The sequence below is a fragment of the Mchenga conophoros genome, linkage group LG3 (assembly GCF_057382185.1).
Source record: "Mchenga conophoros isolate Kocher_MC1m ecotype Shallow Benthic linkage group LG3, M_conophoros_male_GT1.1, whole genome shotgun sequence".
Lineage (NCBI taxonomy): Eukaryota > Metazoa > Chordata > Actinopteri > Cichliformes > Cichlidae > Mchenga > Mchenga conophoros.
Window position 1 is genome coordinate 42,775,302 of NC_140528.1, and position 19,371 is coordinate 42,794,672.

Consider the following 19,371-nt stretch of genomic DNA (forward strand, 5'->3'; position numbering starts at 1 on the left):
GCGGAATTCTCTCCCCTCATGCTCGAGCCATAAGTTAATTAATTTGTCTACCGAGTAAATAATGTCCACCTGGAGCTCCTCGGGCGGGTTGACTGCTGCTGGGTCCATAGTGGCTGGTTCGTACCTTCACGGCTGCCGAGGCGAGCCGTGTGGAATAAATGAGGATCCAATCGCAGGCAGTCGTGGAGAAGTGAAGGTGATTTATTGAACACAAAAAGAATGTGGACAAACAGCAAACGGGGCTCGAACTAAACTAAACTGGGAAACAACTAAACTACAGAGCACAAACCTGAATGAAAACGAGCAGAGGGGGATGACGATGAACAACAGGGAGAAGACACGGTGGATACACAGACTGACACTGAATAATACAGACGAACCGGCAACAGGCAGGAGAACACACAGGGCTTAAATACACACACCAGTAATCAGGGGATGAGAGACAGGAGGGCAACACAGCTGGGAGGAATCTGGGCTGACGGGACAGGGGAAACGTAAACTGATCACACTCACATACGACACGGACCTTCACAATAAAACAGGAAACTCAGACACATGGAACCAGACAAGACATTGAACTAAACAGACAGCTTCACAAACAGATGGGGTGACACCATAGACAGACAGATACAGACGCAGACTCAGAGGCAGACCGAATATAACACAGAACTTAAACAATCATCATCTAGAAAATGATAACAAACTAAAAGCGCTGGGTCACCGACCCAGGACCATGACCCAAGTTTCCTTCTTGTGCTTCCTCTTTGAGAAACCTATGAATAAATGCAGGAGTGTTACTCTATTGTCTTGCTATTGTATAGGAAGACACACACACATACAGACCCACACACATATTTTTGCTACTGTCACGGCTGGCGGAGTGAGCCGTGTGGAGTGGAGGAAAAGGAGGACCCAAAATGCAGCAAACTGATGATACGAGTGAAGTTTATTTACACGGTGGCAGTGGCAAAAACAGGCAATGAAGCATGAGTAATGACAAACCTAAACTGGGAGAAACTAAAGAGCAAACCTGAAATCTACAAAACGGAGAGCGGAGCAGAGAGACGCAGACTAAGGAACAGGATACCAAGAAACACAGACGAGCCGACAACGAACACAGACCGACACCCACTAAATATACACACAAGGTAATCAGGTAATCACACACAGCAGGGAAGAACAGCTGAACGTAATACACATGAGGACTGGAGGAGACAAGCTGAACACAATGACAACAGAAACAGACTTTCAGAACAAAACAGGAAATCTATAACATGAGCCTTCAAAGTAAAGCAGGAAACACAGACTGATTTGCAACACAACACGGAGACATGAACAGAGCACCAAGGACAGACACAGGTAGGGCTGAATATACATCAACTTCAGGTTCAACCCCAAACTAATACAAATCAGAATAAACACAAAACCCTGGGTCAACGACCCAGGACCATGACAGCTTCTCCTTTTTCTTACACAAACAATATTGACATTACCTATATGCTGAGCATTCCAGTCTTTCGTGTTTACTGTTGCACCACAAGACCTGTAAATTTCACATAGCCATCTAGTCAAACTAGCTTCACTGTCACACTGTCAGGGGAACAACTGACGCCTGACTCAAAACAAAAAAAAAGCTGTTGGCTACAATGAAAACTGGTTATGCTGGAAACTACCTTTATCTACCTAAATGTTTTGAGAGAGAAATATCTGCTTATTTGTACTGCTATTCTTGGTGCATGCACATACTACATACTGCTACACAAGGACCAAAATCCACAAATTATCTAAAAATACAAGAAAAGGTAAATGACATATTATTCAGACTTTGGTTTTGTTGTTTGGGTTTTTTCTGTCGGTAAAGCATGGAGCTGTGTGGATGTATCAGAACAGTTGGTTGAGCTTTTTTCTGCTGTTTTTAACCTTGCTCAGTGGTTCCGCCTCCTTATCGTACCTCATCGTAACACTATATTGTCCTCTGTGACACCAGTTACCTGAAAAGAAGAACACCGCACCTTTCATAGTGTGCAAACTTTTCAACAATTATATTCAAGTTGTTCAAGTTTTTCAAGAACGGCTTTTCGTCACTCGCTCATCACTTTTTCTTATTGTGGCTCCATAAACAGCAGGGAGAAGAGGTAGGAAATGAGCTATTTTCTATACTTTTGTCATACTACAAGAATAAAAACCCAATATCTTTGAAATTACATAAATAAGTTATGTAATTTAAAATTTTCCGATACTTTCTGATTCTGGCGCTGTAGGTTTTCATTAGTTTTGTTTAAGCAATGTATTTAAGAAGGTAATAAATGTGACAAGTATTTTTGACTTTATCTTCAATTTTTCAAATCTTGAGAGGAAAAATATAGGAAATCTGTGTGTAGAGACTGAACCTTTAGAAAGACATTTTTGTACTCCTTTTAAGGGTTCTTTTTTGTACTTTATACTAAGGGTACAACTTTGCCCTTTAAAGTACAGGTTTGACGTGTAAAAGGTACAAATTACAAGGGTACAAATCAGTACCCACAGTTTAGGGTACAGAACGGTACCTTAGAGGGTACCACCCCAGTGACAAGACATTGTACCCCTATAGGTACATTTCTGTACTTTAATTTCTGAGTGTGCATGCTGAGTATTCCAGTCTTTCGTGTTTACTGTTGCACCACAAGACCTGTAAATTTCACATAGCCATCTAGTCAAACTAGCTTTACTGTCACACTGTCAGGGGAACAACTGACGCCTGACTCAAAAAAAAGCTGTTGGCTACAATGAAAACTGGTTAGTTTGTCTTTGAAGTAAATACACTGTAAGACCGAATAGTAATACTTTGATAAATGAAATGAGTTCCAACTACTTAAAAACCTGTTATAAGTTCATACACCTTTATTTTTTTGAGTAGTTTGAACAATTTTGTTTTTTCAAGTTATCAGTACTTGAATATATTGATTAGTTTCTAGCATTGCGCTCAAATAATTTGAGTTTTAACACTGACGTCACTTACGTGCCTACGTACGTACCTACGTGCGCCACCTGTTTCTTTATGAAGTGCTGGCAACCATCTTGGATTCCTCGCTTCGAGTGCGAATGCCCGCTCATTACCCCGAAAGAAACTTGTGGAACGTTAATATCCGAACAGAAATAAAAACATTTGTCAACGGGTTTTTTGCGGCATTGCCTTTGACGCTGGATAAAGGAGGGCATGCTATGGTATGTTACGGACTTTTGAACTGGAACAGCTAACCCTCTGCACTTGGCTAGCTGCATTTACCGCCTTCGCGGCATCTTCAGGAGCGCTTTGTGGTAAGTTTTATTTTTTCTGAAACTATAGTTCTCCGTTGTAATATGGGTTTTTATCGTCATAAATGTACAACTCTAGCAGGCATTTAAGAATTACATGCATGCGTCGTTTTATCCATGTCGGCTTGGCCCCAAAGTGTTTGCATGAATTATGCTAATACGCTCATATTTAGTATAACACATTATTAGTCCCTGGGACTAATAATGTGTTAATAACTTTTCTAATCTCTTACTATTTTAAAAGAAGTCTTTAGAAGGCATTTCTGGATTTGCAGATTATAAACTGCCTTGTGGTTAAATTGTTGAATCAATATGCACTGCTGCGCTGCTTCACACTTAGCGCATACGTGGATATTGATATTGGCTAGCCCATTTGCTAACTAGTGGAACTTAAAACTTATGTTTAGTTCTCTGGAGTTGTACATATTAAAACTGGGGCAGCAAAATTGTAGGCACAGGACATACTTACAAAAGCAGTGAATAATCATTACATATTTACGCGGTAGAACTTGGTTTACATTGCAAATAGTTATGTATACCAAGTTGAAATGTAGAATCTTCTGAACTGTAAAATTGTTGTGCCTGGTCTATTTTAGGTTAGCTTAAGGGTGAATATATTTACCAAACAGTTATTTTTTCGTTTTATTTTATTCTGATGCCCAGTGTTCATTAGTGAAAGACTTAGTTTTTTATCTGTCAGGGGCTGGGTCTGTGAACCAGCATTTTGAGTTTATTTTGTAGTTTTGCTTTCTTATGTTATATTGAAATGAGGTGAAGTTCTTGTATTGTTGTTATTATTAGTTAAGGTTTAGTTGAGTTCTGGGCTGGTTATGTTTCATCTGTGTCTCCTTGGTTGTGTGTCTTTTCTGTTCTCTGTGTAGTCTGTCTTGTCTTCTGTGTTTTACTGTTATGTCCATGCCAGGGCAGAAGTAAATTTTCAGGGGTGAAGATGCTGTTTACCTTGACCAGCTAAGACTACAGATTGTAGATGAAGTCGAGAAAAGTGAAAAGAATCCTGATTACAAAGCTGATGCTCACAACTTTGGCCTTGCAATGCAAAGAGATCATCAATGATGACCTACCAGTAGGTCAGATCCTGGATTGCTGGCCTACTCTGAAATCCCAGTCCCAGGTAAGAATGTATATAGATGTATCTAACAAGATGTATTTTATATCAACCCCTGTTATCTGGCCTGTCTGAACAAATTATGCCTTTGGAGTGTAAGGATTTTGATGTATTTTGCAAAGATTTATAGACTAATTGAAACTTGTAAACACAAATGTATCCTGTGTGTTCAGATCTGTGCAGAATTCCACAGGATTACAAACCTCCACCTGAAGAACCACTTTTATGCTGTGCTGGACCAACATGCTCCCCGGCTCCAGAGCTTATTCAGAAAGAAAGCTGTTTGCACAGGGAACGTGTCTGATGTCCTGTCTCAGCTCTTCAGAAGCTATAATCTCCAGGTTAGTGAGTTTTTGTCTTGTTTTTTGAGCTTCATTTGATTTGATCAATTTTTCAATTTTAATTACCATTCTTGACTAGGTTAGCCAAGAATTTAAAATAAAAATTTTCTTGTGATGTAGGAACAAGCTGATATCCATGCCCAAAGTGCTGGTGTGCTTCATGCCCTCTCTGCCTATTTGTACGAAGACACCTCTACCTTCATCAAAACATGGGATGTAAGTTTTGGACAAAGTTGTGAACAATATCTTAGTAGCATCCTTGTTTAGATTTCTCAAAACATTATGACACTTTGAGAGTTTGAGAAGCATCTCCATGCTTGGATCTGTCTACAACAGTGTCCATGTCACATAATGGAAACACTACATGTTTTTAATGTGCGTAGACCTTCTATAATGTTCCTAGCCCAACCATACATCACTGTACAAATGAAAAAAATATATAACTCCTATTGACTTTCTGTTGTTATTGCTACGAAGAGGTATGACTTTGCTTTACTAAAAGTACTATTTTTGTCAGTTTGTTTTCTCAAATCTTTGGTGTGTTGTGGCTTTTTTGTTGTTCAAACAATTGATTTCTGAGCTAGTAATAATCCAGAAATGTGACTTGTATAGATGAAACTAAGAGAAATAGGAATGCACTAACATGTAGTAATTTTGTTTTCTGTAGATGATGCATTCTGATAGACCAGATATTAGTGAAGTGCCACTTGGACTCCTCCTGATCAGAGCCAATTCCAGCGATGCAACATTCTTCTGCCCTGAGAAGACTGCAGTTTTGGTCGAGGGTAACATGATCATTGTTTTCACCACCCTGGCTGATGCATTTCTAGTAATATTTGGACTGACTGACGTCCTGCACCTAAGCTACCCAAAATGTTTGGCCAACATTTTTGACTTTATTCAGAAAGTTTTGATGGGTCTGAAGGGTGGGAAGTTGAAGCCCAAAGTGCTGAGTCTTAAAAATGATCTTTTGGCAGCAGAATAATGTCCAGGATTCCTACACAGCCCTCAAGTGCCTGTTAAAGCAAGTAATTCAGTTTATCATGTTTCCAAGTCTGGATAAGTTTTTTATAAAAAGAGAGAATAGAATAAAGAAATCTTTGCAGACTCTGTTTCATACTTCATTATCTAAAAGCCACATCCAAAGTAAAAGGGGTGATTTTATTATTTTTATTTATTTTTTTCCCCCCATCATCACTTGTGTTTTAGTTGATTTTGATTGTGTTTTTAGTCAGATAACTGTAAATCTATAGAGAAAATGAAGGACAATCTCATTTCTGGCTTCTAGGTGGGATCTTGAATGTCACTTAAGGAACGTTCCTCCTGAACTACTCATAACTGACATAAGGCGCTAAGGAGGTTTATAACACTTTGTTTATGTCTCTAAAGAAGTATTTTTCTATTTAAAATTTTATTGCTTTGTTGTTGAGACTGTGATTGCACTCTACAAATGTGCATTTTGCATAACCACAGTACTGGCATATTAAAAAGGTTACCAATTATATTTCAGTGTATTAGCTGCACTATACTATTACTTTCATTCGGTTTTCCCACCTAATAATGCAGGATTTTCTTTTCCTTTTGTTTGTTTTTTTAATAAAAAGGCCATACTCATGTGTTAATCAAATTTGAATACTCTTAAAACATGTTCTGAAATTCTTTATTTCTAATATTGTAACCTTGTGCCAAAATTTCTGACATTATTCCCTATAAAATGTGGTGGATTTATGTCTTTGGGCTTTTTGTGTCAAAGTAACTCAATAAATCTGTAACTTGAATTTATATTTTCTGTCTTATGTTTTTACAAGTGTAATTATTTTGGGCACTTTTTTTTTTTTAATCAAATTCAAAACACAGTAGATTTGGATATTACAAGCATTTGTATTTAAAATTTTTGAGTTGTATTAGCTTAAAATGGTTAACATTTTGAAACTAAAAATTAATTCCTTAAAGTTACTTGAGCTAGATTTGTACTTGAAACTCAAAATATCAAGTAGAGAGTACTAAACCAAAAATGTGGATATAACATAAAAACATTTATCAATGGTACTTAAAAATATTTATCTAAAGCTAATAAATAAAGTGTGTTTATTTAACTTTTATTTTTAAGTTTTAGTTACTTAAAATATTTTATGTAATCAGTTTCACCAAAAGTTTTGAGTAAAATTAACTTATTGGGTTTTACAGTGTAGTCCTTTACCACAAAAAGGGAAAGAAGCCCATACTTTTATATTTATATATTTTATTAGGTACACCTGCTGGACAGCTATTTAACCCATGTGTTCAGGCTTTTAGGCAGGTAAACATGGTCAAAACAAGCTTCAGAAAATGCTGATTGACCAACTCTACACATAAAACGTTGTATCACTGAGGCAAGCAAGAGATAGTGGCTCTCCCTTGAGGTTTCACCTTAAAACTAAATTTCTGGATCGTTATGTCATATGAATAATCTTACTCCAGGTAACTGCACTCTGTCTTTAAATATGCAGCCAATGAAAGTCTTCTTTTTTTTTTACCTTAATATCATGGTGTGTTTTAAATGTTTTGGGTCAAGGCACACATTTTTTTTCTGAGCACAGAAAAAAGTAAAACTGTAAATAGTTTTTGTTGTGTGTAAATTATTTTGATCATTATTGTTTCCCTCATCTGTGGAGACTTGGAGTATTTTATATATTTCTTAGAGTATTTTTAAAAAGATGTCAGAGGGTTAAAGCCTGTGGGTCTCCATATGTTTTCTTATGAGTGCATACAGAAACGTATTAACAAGAACAAAAAAAGGTACACCTCTTTAGCAAATACTTGTTTTTTCAGTCACTGAAGATATAGGATTACATTGTAATCTCCTATTTAAAACTGCCTTACAGGTGTGTGTGTGTGTGTGTGTGTGTGTGTGTGTGTGTGTGTGTGCACGCGTGTGTCCTCTAACCACATATAAGAGGTTGAAAAACCAACCAGTTTCCCTCGTAAAAAGCATAATAAAATTAAGAACTCTTAAACAGGTCTGGGTTGAGCGTCGTGTAAAACTTGGTAAGACTGGCACATACCAAACTTGCAGTGAGACTACCTGTGCCAAGGTGACTCATGCAAAATAAATGATACATTGATGACACTGCTGTGAATACTCATACTCACAAATGCTTTAAACAAGTTTTTAAGCTCTACTGTTCTATTGTTTAACAGTTTATCTGTTTTTAAGCAATGTTTGTAGCAATATTAAGATGTGAAAGCAGTATTATGTTTACATAACAGTTAAATAATAATAAAAAAACATTAATGTTACTAAAATCAATGGTAAATTAAGTATTCTGATCTCAACATTTTTCCAAAATAATCATTTTGATCCTACTTGTGCAGACCTAGTTTGCAATGATAAAAACAACATTCTTTTAGTTCAAATTATTGCAGTTATTTATTTTCAAACAGACAAAGCAAAAATGAATTGCGCCTTAAAATTGCAGTCTGTCTGAACACAGGCAGATGGCGCTAATTCTGACATACTGCCTGGACTAATGGACTAATCTCTTCCAATCCCATGAGCCCCTTGGCAGCCAAAAGGACTTATAGTATTGAAAGATACAGGCAATAAACTGTCAAAATGTGTTTTCCAGTGTTTCTGTTTTTTTTTTTCATGTGTAATATATCTGTTTATATTGGTAAACCGATTGTAGATAATAGACTTTACAAAAGGCTTACATATAAAATAAAGAAATAACTTGTGTCGCAAGTATCTTTATGATTCCATGATCCATCCATCCATCCATCCATCTTCAGCCGCTTTGTCCGGGGCCGGGTCGCGGGGGCAGCAGCCTAAGCAAAGAGGCCCAGACCTCCCTCTCCCCAGCCACCTCCTCCAGCTTGTCCGGGGGAATACCAAGGCGTTCCCAGGCCAGCCGAGAGATGTAATCTCTCCAGCGTGTCCTGGGTCTGCCCCGGGGCCTCCTCCCGGTGGGACATGCCTGGAACACCTCACCCAGGAGGCGCTCAGGGGGCATCCTTGTCAGATGCCCAAACCACCTCAGCTGGCTCCTTTCGATGTGGAGCAGCAGCTGCTCTACTCTGAGCCCCTCCCGGATGGCCGAACTTCTCACCCTATCTCTAAGGGAGAGGCCAGCCACCCTTCGGAGGAAGCTCATTTCTGCCGCTTGTATCTGCGATCTCGTTCTTTCGGTCACTACCCACAGCTCGTGGCCATAGGTGAGGGTAGGGACGTAGATCGACCGGTAAATTGAGAGCTTCGCTTTTACACTCAGCTCCCTCTTCAAGGTTCAAGGTTCAAGGTTCTTTATTTGTCACATGCATAGTTATACAAGTATAACACACAGTGAAATGTAGCCTGACACGCTCCTCGACATGTGCAAAAATTGGGGGGGGGGGGTGTAGAGGAAGAACATTACATATATATATATATATATATATATATATATATATATATATATATATATATATATATATATATTAGGGGTGCAACGATACACAAAATTCACGGTTCGGTTCGGTTCGATACTTTGGTGTCACGGTTTGATGTTTTTTCGATACAAAAAAAATGTTCATGCCTTTTTAATTTGTCATTTATTAAAATTATAAATATATATTTTAACTCAAAAGTACAGTTTTTAAATTTAACCCTAACCCTTGTGCGCGTTTTTTATTTTGACAGCTAATGCGCACCTGCGGACCACTTATGTGCAGCCCTGGTTATTTAGCTCGTCATATTGCAGCCACAGAAATTATTTTGTCCATGAAACCATAAAGCTGCACTTTCTTTTTGCCTTATAGTCTCATTTGTCATAACTTCTCCGTTTTGTGGTAAGCTTTTCTTTGGCTGTCACTTCTTCACCCTGACCTCTCTTATTTGGCTCAGCAGAACTAAAATATATATCCTGCTGCTTTTACACACCGACTCACATAAGCTCAGCGATTCTCTGCGCGATCAACCTCTCACATGTTTAAGCTTGCTGCGGAGATTTCACTTGTCATGTTTGCATAGTAAGCTAACGATTAATAAGACGATGTCAGAGGAATTGGTGCACAAATTATCATCACTCACAGATCAGTGCTGTCGCTCTCTATACACAGTTGCACGATTATAAAGTGAAAGCAAAAAAACAAGCGCAAATTCAAACGCGATTTCAATATGTCACATATTGACAGTGGCTCACCGATGCCAATGACATAATTACCCAGCTACATTTCTGAAAGAATGCAAAAGCATTGACATATATTTTTCCTTCCTACAATAGCCCGACGGGCAGGGTAGCCCGTCTGAAAAAAATCGCTAGCCCCAGGACGTCGGGCTAGCGATATTGCGAGCCCTGTATCTGATTGAGGAATCACTCATCTTTGGAAAAGAGAGTTTATTACAGAGAAATGTCTCTTTCCAAAATAAAAGCTATACTATCCGCTTCTTCTGGGCTATATTCTCAGCAGCATAAGGAGAATCACGTGCTAACAGCTGTCTAAATGACTCGGCTAAAGTTAGTAGCATGCTTGTTGTTTTTGTCTTTGCACTAGGATGATGTCGGCGTAAATGTGCAGTCATATTCGTTGTGGTCGAACGCAGATTCACTGAGCGCTCAACACAGACAGCATCGTCAGAAGGAAAGTTGATAAAATAAATTACAAATGTTGTATTGTTCGATACATATGCGTACCGAACCGAAAGCACTGTATCGAACGGTTCAATATCGATACGAATATCGTTGCACCCCTAATATATATATATATATATATATATATATATATATATAGTATATACACTGGGTGAATGTGCAGTAGTAGCAGCAAGCAGGTGAATTCTGTACATTAATATGAATAGACATCTGACTATTTTACAGGATAGACAATATAAACATATTTAAAATTAAAGGAATTGAAATGTACATTGTGCCTTGGTTTAGAGTGTCTGGAAGAGAGTCCTGTCTCAGTCAATTATAGATGATGTGAGAGGGCGGGTGTGTGTGTTTAGGGCACGGATGGCTTGGGGATAGAAGCTCCTCTTGAGTCTCTCTGTCCTTGCCCGGAAGATGCGGAACCTTCTACCAGATTGCAGAAGTTGGAACAGTTTGTTGCCTGGATGGGACGGGTCCTTCAGTATCTGCGCTGCTCTAGTCCGGCATCTCCTGGTGTAGGTGTCCTGAAGCGGGGGGAGAGCAATCACGACGGACCGGTGCAGCGTCCGCATTACTGCAGCTGCAGCCCCAATCCGTCTGTCGATCTCCGGCTCCCTTCTCCTGTCACTCGCGAACAAGACCCCGAGATACTTGAACTCCTCCACTTGGGGCAGGAACTCATCCCCGACCCGGAGTGGGCACTCCACCCTTTTCCGGCTGAGAACCATTGCCTCAGATTTGGAGGTGCTGATCCTCATTCCCGCTGCTTCACACTCGGCTGCGAACCGTTCCAGTGCGAGCTGGAGGCCCTCACCCGATGAAACCAACAGAACCACATCATCTGCAAAAATCAGAGATGAGATTCTGAGGCCACCAAAGCGAAAGCCCTCCGCCACTTGGCTGCGCCTAGAAATTCTGTCCATAAAAATTATGAACAGAACCGGAGACAAAGGGCAGCCCTGGCGGAGCCCATCACCCACCGGGAACGAGTCCGACTTATTGCCGGCAATGCGAACCAAGCTCTTGCAACGGTTGTATAGGGATCGAATGGCCCGTAGCAATGGGCCAGACACCCCATACTCCCGCAACACCTCCCACAGGACACCCCGAGGGACACGGTCGAATGCCTTCTCCAAGTCCACAAAACACATGTTGCTGAGATTTATTGATAAAAACAGTACAAAAAAACCCCAACCATTTGTACACATATTTACAAATATTAATAAAAAGTGAGTGAATACATTTCAATATTTTCAGCAATCACTCACAATCCTGGCACTGCCATAGTATCTGTAGTCTGCATTTACCACAACGTTCCAGCCGAACAGACAATATCATGTCTGATTCCATGATATTGTGTCTAAATTTTATTCAATTGGGTCTTTTCTGCCCACTATCGTTATGCTACTGCTATATTATTCTTCAATTTCTGCTGGCCCCTTGGTCAGCTCACTCTTCAAAAACACATTTCTAATGTAAATGAGACTGTTCACCCGAATAAATAAAAGACATCTAAATGTTGACAAGTCATTTACAACAGCTTAAACATTACTGGCAAGTACTGGAAATTACTTTTTGGCAATAACACACAGAGCTTCAACTGAGAGACATGAAAGGCAGGATGAACTTTTTACAGAGGCAAAGGAAATAATTGTAAAAAAAAATAAAAAAATGTAAAAATGTAAAAAAAAAAAGAAAGTATTTGTTCATTTTATACATGTTCAATCATATCTAAGATGTGAGTCAAGACATAACATGTTTTATATGACTGATTTGCAAAATGTAACTATTTAGATGGTAAAGATTTTGCCTTTTGTTAATTAATCTACTATAATGTGTGTTTGTGTGTATCAACAGATGTCTGTCCGTACAAGCTCAAAGCCTTTTGTGATTGCTGTTGTCGGCATGCTGATCATTATGTTTGCATTCTATTTCGGGAACTTGTGTAATGGGACAAGTGCGCTAGCCTACAACAAACAAAGGTAAAGTATTCCTGTATCCTGGTGTGTGTGTGTGTGTGTGTGTGTGTGTGGACATAAAAATATGATATGTATGGTACACATTTTTCTTTTCATGGCAAATAGACTGAAGCAACTGAGTGAGAAGGATAAACTGATGTAGCTAAAACAGTGCTGTGCTGAAAATGACCAGTGCACAAGATTTGTAAAACCCTGATAGTCTGCACGTCAATTATGTATTGATTATTTGATAGTGGGGGCAGCACGGTGGCACAGTGATTAGTGCTGTTTCAATCACAGCAAGAGGGTCCTGAGTTCAATTCCACCATCAGGCCGGGGTCTTTCTGTGTGGAGTTTGCTTGTTCTCCCCGTGTTTGCGTTGGTTCTCCCCGGGTGAATGCCTATGGTTTCCTCCCACAGTCCAAAGACATGCAGTTTGTGGGGATAGGTTAACTGAACAATCTAAATTGTCCATAGTTGTGAATGCGGGAGTGAATGTAAGTGCAAACAGTTGTCTGTGCCTCTGTGTTAGCCCTGTGACAGACCAGCGACCTGTCCAGGGTGTACCCCGCCTCTTGCCCTATGACAGCTGGGATAGGTTCCAGTGCCCCCTGCCACCCTGAAAAGGATAAGCGGAAGCAAATGGATGGATGTACTTTTTGATACTGTCTTTGTCACGATCATTGTAGAGAGAACTGCATATATGTTTAGAAATGTTCTGGGAGATTCGTGAATGATCTCTAATTCATTTTATTCAACATTTGTACACTTACTGTTTCCGGTCAATAATGACCAATCACTAGAAATGAATGGTGGAGACAACAATTAGTGTAAATAACTGAGTTCAGATGGCCGTAAACACACACACACACACACACACACACACACACACACACACACACACACACACACACACACACACACACACACACACACACACACACACAATGGGTTCCCTAGCAACTACTCTGGAAATGTTTGCCCAATAGAGCCTCACTTCCAAGAGAACGACTCCTCTGTTGGCAGTATCATTGTATCATTGAACATTTCTCGTAGATTTGGTGTACAATGCTTTTTTGAGGCCTTGCTCACAGGTCACTGGGTGTCAGCACCATGACAAGGTGATATATAACCTAAGTGAGGCTCTTTACTACTTATTTGATCACTACACTGGTGAGGAGGAGAGAGGCCAGGAAACTGATGGTGGAGATGCATTAGAGGAGAAATTGTCTGCATCTGAAGGTGGCACGGAATATAATCCATGCAATCTAGACCAAGAAATGACTGATGAGAAGGAATCCAATGATGAAAAGGATGGCCATGCTGAGGCTGCCATAAGGATCACATTACATAATGTAACAGTTGCTATTGTAATGCAGTGTATCACCACATGGCGGCTCACGACTGGTGACTGGTGTCACCCCCTTTTTGTTCTTCTTCGCACCCCTCCTGTAATGGATGCTCCCGTGTGTACGCGGACTAGTGTGCTCTTTAGTAATGTTTGGATAGCGGTAGCACTTTTATTTTTGATATTGTAAATAAATGAGTACTTTTTGGAAAGTCAGAAGCTATTGCTCATTCGCTATCCACCTGCACACCTCCATGGCTGGCTTCATCTCCACCGCACGTTACAATAAGGATATACTTTCTTTTATACTTGACTGTAGTAGTTCATTTACATGTTGATGTTGAATTGTGACTCTTCAGGACTTCCATATTACAGGCACTCTTCAGGTTCTCTAAGTTATAAGTCATCTTTGCCCACACAACACCGTTTACCTGGTCCATGCACTTGTCCTGATGGCTCTACAATCCTCAAAGACCACATCCCACAAGACCAGTATGAGGATTTAATGCAGCGACGAGCTAAAGAGTTCCAGCAATACAAAGCCAGGTAGAAGATGGATGTATGGGTGGGAGCTTTCCGGGAACTGTTAGACTCACAGTTCAGTAATAAAATAATTTAAAGTGTGTGTGTATGTGTGTTACTGAGTACTCAAAATTCTTTTGTGTAATTTTTCCCAATTCCATCTCCTCAACAGGACTAATTCAATCCTATCCAAGCTACTTTTTGCTTTCCCTAATTCTCCTCTGCAGTATCCTATCCAGGGCGTTATAGTACGACCCTTGACTGCAACTGCAATACCAGGTAATTCAAGCTCAATATATGCTTCAGTCACCAGTGTTTTAGTTTTTATGTTCCTATAAAAATATAAATGCAAATAGAATAGGAAGGCAACAAGGCCATGGTTCACAGTTGTTTATGAAGATACTGTTAACATGAAAGTGATCATAGTACTTTTTATAAAAGTATGCTGTCAGTAGTCAGATCGAATTGGTCCCAATCATGTCATTGGGACACAAAAACAGCACAAAAAGCTTAATATTTTCAAAAATACAAAGTAACGACACCAAAAGATATAGCAGGTAAGAACAGAAATGGCAGAATTTTTAAAATTTGAATGGTGAAAATAGCCTGAGAACTGTGGGAGTAGTCAAAGGACAAAGAACGGAGCAACTAGAATAATAAGAAGATTAAAAATATAGGGAAACAGGAACACAATAGGTTGAATGCCTATGGCATTCACCCACTGAGAAAAACCTGAGTGAAAGATAGCTGAGGTGTCCTCAAGAACTCACCTGGCAACACTTGTGTAATTTCAAAATATGATGTGAATATGTGTATTTCAGTAGAAGGACTAAGTGACACTGAAGGTAATTTTTGAATTTCAGGTTTAGGTCTGCATGCGGAAGAAGGAAACAGCTATAAGGTTGGTCTGATATCACAGATTAGAAACAGGCAGATCTCACCCAGATCTGCCTGACTGAATGGTAGAGGTTGGCTGATTTATGAAAGATGGCTGCTGAATGTTTCTAAATTTCAAAGATATGTGTGTTTAATTTGTATACTGTATACTAACTATCAAAAAAAGTATTATTGCATTCATGTGTGGCAAACGAGGCTTGATATACAATCTACATAGTCAGTACTGGCTTTCATAACACATTGTTATTCAGTTTCAGTCAGTTTATTTTAGTAGACCCTATATTTCACCAGGTAACACTGTATTGGCTAGTGATATATGTAAATCTGTGCAAGTTATTCATGTACAGTAATTTAAAACTGACATGAAAATTTGCATTATTAACCAACCAACCAAGTATAATAAAGTTTAAGTTATTGTGTGTTACATACCTAGTAGAGTCAACAGATTCCCTGAATGTGAATTCAATAAGGAGAGATAATTAGATTTGATTTATTGATGAAAATAATATAGGTCGGTGTTTTGCGGTTAGACTACGATGGCCTTTCTCAGCAGAAAGGAACCCCAGCTGTGAAAGGGATTAGAGCAGGAACCCCAAAATAACAAACATCTTACAGTTCTCCTGGCTGGGGAAAAGAATATGCACGTTAGGAGTAATGCATGTCGCTGGCAGGGCATAGCAAGCATAAGTACAGAGAAGGGTGAGAAACTAGGAAAGCTCTGGTAGGAACCCGACCAGGGTTAAAGGAGAGCCTTTTAGCCAGAGGAACAGACCGCCCATCAGAATGGGTGCTGGCACTGGCGCCGGCCCTCCAATGGCCACGACAGACCAGTACAGTGTCTACCTCACTGCAGCCACAGCACCAATCACTCTGTCGATCTCCTGCTCCCTTCTCCCCTAATTCGTGAACAAGACCTCAAGATATTTCAATTTCTCCACTTGGGGCAGGAACTCTTCCCTGACCCAGAGTGGGCACTCCACCCTTTTTTCAGCTGACCGAACCACGTAACCATGGCATAGTTGTCAACTATGTATTCATAGTTGTCCTGCTGGTTTGTCAAAACCAGAAGCAATCACCAGATTTGTGATACGAGATGTATGACATGAGCAACAGAGTTGTTATAGCTGTTAGTTCTTGAGACCAGACAAGAATAAATAATAAAGAAGCTTTGCATACTTGCATCTCCCACTAGTTTGCACTTTAACAAGACAGATGACACACCTTTGGGCTGTGTAATGTATCTGATATGCACTGAATCTTAAATAAAACTATATGAATGATGAAAAATATGTATTTGCGTCAGGTTCTCTAAAAGGTGGGACTAATGTCTGATGCCTTCTCACTTTAAAGCTTTCTTCTGGTTTAAAAAGACAGCTTAAGGGGTGGTGCAGTTTTGTGGAGATGGTAGTAATGTTGGTATTGCTAAAATTACTCAGAGCACTTTTTAGTTTATTCATGTGTTTCTATTCTAGGTTCTCTTAACTGTGTCTAATGGTGTCCTAACAACAGAAACTCCGACTGCAGAGGCCACTGTTCAAGGTGAGTTTCCAAGTCAAAGGTAAATTTATATATACACTGGTACCAAATTAATATTGGGTTTTTTTAAACCATATTATTAGCTTGCTTTTTTCTCTTTGTTTCAATGTTTTTTGTTCCTATGTCCCCGATATCATTCAAACTGGAGAAGTTTATTTGAATGGTAACAAAGAGAGGGAAGGTAGGGGATTGCACTTGTTGATCTGTGGGACCAACCCCTGAATACAGGAAGTTTGATCATATGAGTATTACCTCAGTGCAGAGCTTGGATGGATGTTGGATACCTCTTGTTCAGTGTTCTTGAAATATGACTGGGTTTAGTTTAGTGGCCTGGACTGTAAGACTCAAGGTTCTGAGTTCAATTTCTCTAGCCACACCTGATAGCCAGGGCTTTGCCCATGGGGGCTAGCTGGCCTCAGCCTCAAAGAAGCTACAGTGAAATGCAAAAGTTTGGGCAACCTTGTTAATAGTCATTATTTTCCTGTATAAATCATTGGTTGCTACAATAAAGGTCATGTCAGTTAAATGACATTCAGTTAAATATATCATATAGGAGACACACACAGTGATAAGTGAAATGAAGTTTATTGGATTTACAGAAAGTATATATACATACATACATACATATATATATATATATATATATATATATATATATATATATATATATATATATATATATATCATATCTCCTATATGATATATTTAACTGACATTTTTTATTGTAACAACCAACAATTTATACAGGAAAATGATGATGACTATTAACAAGGTTGCCCAAACTTTTGCATCCTATTGTACATGGGTCCATCCACTTATAATAATGGATTGCATTTATATAGCACTCACTCTCTCACATTCACACACTGGTACAGAAAAACCACAGTTGTAACCTGGGGGCAGACTAACAGAAGCCATCGGCCCCTCTGGCCAACATTGGTAAGCGGCAGGTTAAAGTGTCTTGCCCAAGTACACAACGACCAGGACAGAGAGAGCTGGGGTATTGAACCAGCAACTTTCCAGTTACAGAGGAGCTTCCCAACCACCTGAACCACGGTGGCCCACTACCTATGGGGGGAGTATACTTGAATCCTCCACCCTCCACCAGGTTTTCTTTCCAGACTTTGAGATCCAGTGGATCAGAAGTTGCTTCTCTATGCCTTTGGGTTGGGGAAAAGGTCCTGACTATCATTTGTCTGTGTCAGGGCTGGACTGGGACAAAAAAATTGCCCCGGGCATTTTGACTAGAGATCGGCCCACCAGGTATTATAGGAAAAGCTATAAAGCATTTGAATGACAACAAACGCTGTTGTGACAGTGATGTAAACTCATACATGCCCCTTCTGATTTTTCCGAGAGAGAATCCCGAATTTCAGTGCCCCCTCCTAAAAATCTCCCGGGGCAACCATCAATGTTCCCTCTAAGCTGCCCGTGTGCGCAATTGCGCACTGCTGGCACGGTCTCTGCGCACAAAAAATCTGCGTTTTTATCCTGAAATTAAATTAAAATTAAAACTTTTACAATTCTGTTTTGCAGTGTTAGTCAGTAAGTGACTGGCTGCTCCCGTATGGGATTAAAACGATGCCACCTTATCCCATACTCCAGTCAAACACGTGATTTACATTCGTATATACGCAGCTAATCAACGTCGTTGACAGGCTATGACAGCGTCCTTATGTGCTGACACCGGTGTTTTCGCTGGAAAAGCGGTGTGGCTGATGTGGAGTGAAACCGTTTTAATGACAACGTGTACAACCATTGGAGATGTGAGCAGGACAGACGGAACAACTGACAGAAAAAGTGTGGACTTTATACCAGTTTTTAAATTGTGTTGATAGGCCACGTAAAACCAAGGTTATGATAAAAAAATATATGCAATGTTTGGTTTTCTTCCTGAATACTATCGTTGTTTACATAGCTGGACTGGCCATTGGGCATACCGGGCATTTGCCCAATGGGCCGATGGTGATTTTTCGTCTTTATGGGCCGATGATTTTTTTTTTTATAACGGTATAAACAATGAGAGGTGGTGGATTGGCCAGCTGGATGCTGGCTGATGTGTAAAAGTAACTCAGCTGTTTGGTGGTGGCTATGGCGGAGCTTCCACAGAGGCCAGCAGGTGAATGAGGGAAAGGGGAAGCAGGAGGAGGAGAGACCCAAGGCGGCCGCCCCGGTCCGAGTGTCAGGTGAACTGAACTTCAGGTAAGAAGTTATGACCTGCAGTCTATCTGGGTCAGATATAAACCGAGTTTAGGTGGAGTTTATTTTCATTGTGCTGACTTTTTACTGTCAATTACAGTAACACATACTGCGTACTAGCTAGCATGACGAAATTTCTATACAGCTGGGTGGGTGCTATGTTAATGAACTTTATTTCATTCATAAGGCTAGTTAGTACAGTTGCCAATCGTCCCGTAATCAGAGAAATATTACGTGTTTCGTATTGAGCTGAAAAGGAACACAGTTTGTCCCGTACTTCAGCTAGAATGGAAAAAGACACGAAGCTGCAGTTTTTCCTGTGTCTTTGCTGCACAGCTGCCTCTTCTTCTCTCATTCTCACATCCTACTTCAATCATGAAACTGATCAATAATCAGCTGATCGGCTTTTCTCTCATGTTTGTTTATCGCCCACTTTGTGCCAGAAAGAGGAAACCAGCGGATGTCGCGTTAAACAACAGCAGCACATTTAAGCTTGATCAGCTGTTGTTAGAATTTATTTAATATTAATTTCTAGTATCAG

General features: G+C 39.8%; 2 protein-coding genes across 5 annotated transcripts in view; both read left to right on the plus strand.

Annotated features, from left to right (window-relative positions):
- The first annotated feature begins 1,766 nt into the window (after positions 1-1,766).
- LOC146578795 (beta-1,4 N-acetylgalactosaminyltransferase 2-like) overlaps positions 1,767-19,371 on the plus strand; it is a 41,923-nt gene continuing 24,318 nt past the window's right edge. For 2 of the 4 annotated variants that reach the window (XM_085268861.1, XM_085268864.1), the window contains exons 1-5: positions 11,519-12,352; positions 14,052-14,222; positions 14,371-14,477; positions 15,062-15,099; positions 16,568-16,634. In XM_085268861.1, the coding sequence (XP_085124987.1) occupies positions 12,204-12,352; positions 14,052-14,222; positions 14,371-14,477; positions 15,062-15,099; positions 16,568-16,634 (532 nt within the window). In that variant the 5' untranslated portion in view covers positions 11,519-12,203. Of the gene's footprint in view, positions 1,803-1,998; positions 2,136-11,518; positions 12,353-14,051; positions 14,223-14,370; positions 14,478-15,061; positions 15,100-16,567; positions 16,635-19,371 lie in introns of those variants that run through there. The other 2 variants (XM_085268862.1, XM_085268863.1) reach the window with 2 other exon arrangements.
- LOC146578796 (uncharacterized) lies at positions 2,815-6,417 on the plus strand. The gene is made up of 5 exons (XM_085268990.1): positions 2,815-3,297; positions 4,176-4,426; positions 4,594-4,761; positions 4,882-4,977; positions 5,429-6,417. The coding sequence occupies exons 2-5, from the start codon at positions 4,283-4,285 to the stop codon at positions 5,744-5,746; spliced, it is 726 nt and encodes a 241-aa protein (XP_085125116.1). The 5' UTR covers positions 2,815-3,297; positions 4,176-4,282; the 3' UTR covers positions 5,747-6,417.

Bases quoted from the DNA above. Each gene is read 5' to 3' on its own strand.
- LOC146578796 (XM_085268990.1), top strand. From the start codon at position 4,283: ATGAAGTCGAGAAAAGTGAAAAGAATCCTGATTACAAAGCTGATGCTC. The intron at 4,762-4,881 runs GTTAGTGAGTTT...CTTGTGATGTAG, and splicing joins TCAGAAGCTATAATCTCCAG to GAACAAGCTGATATCCATGC. The intron at 4,978-5,428 runs GTAAGTTTTGGA...TGTTTTCTGTAG, and splicing joins CCTTCATCAAAACATGGGAT to ATGATGCATTCTGATAGACC.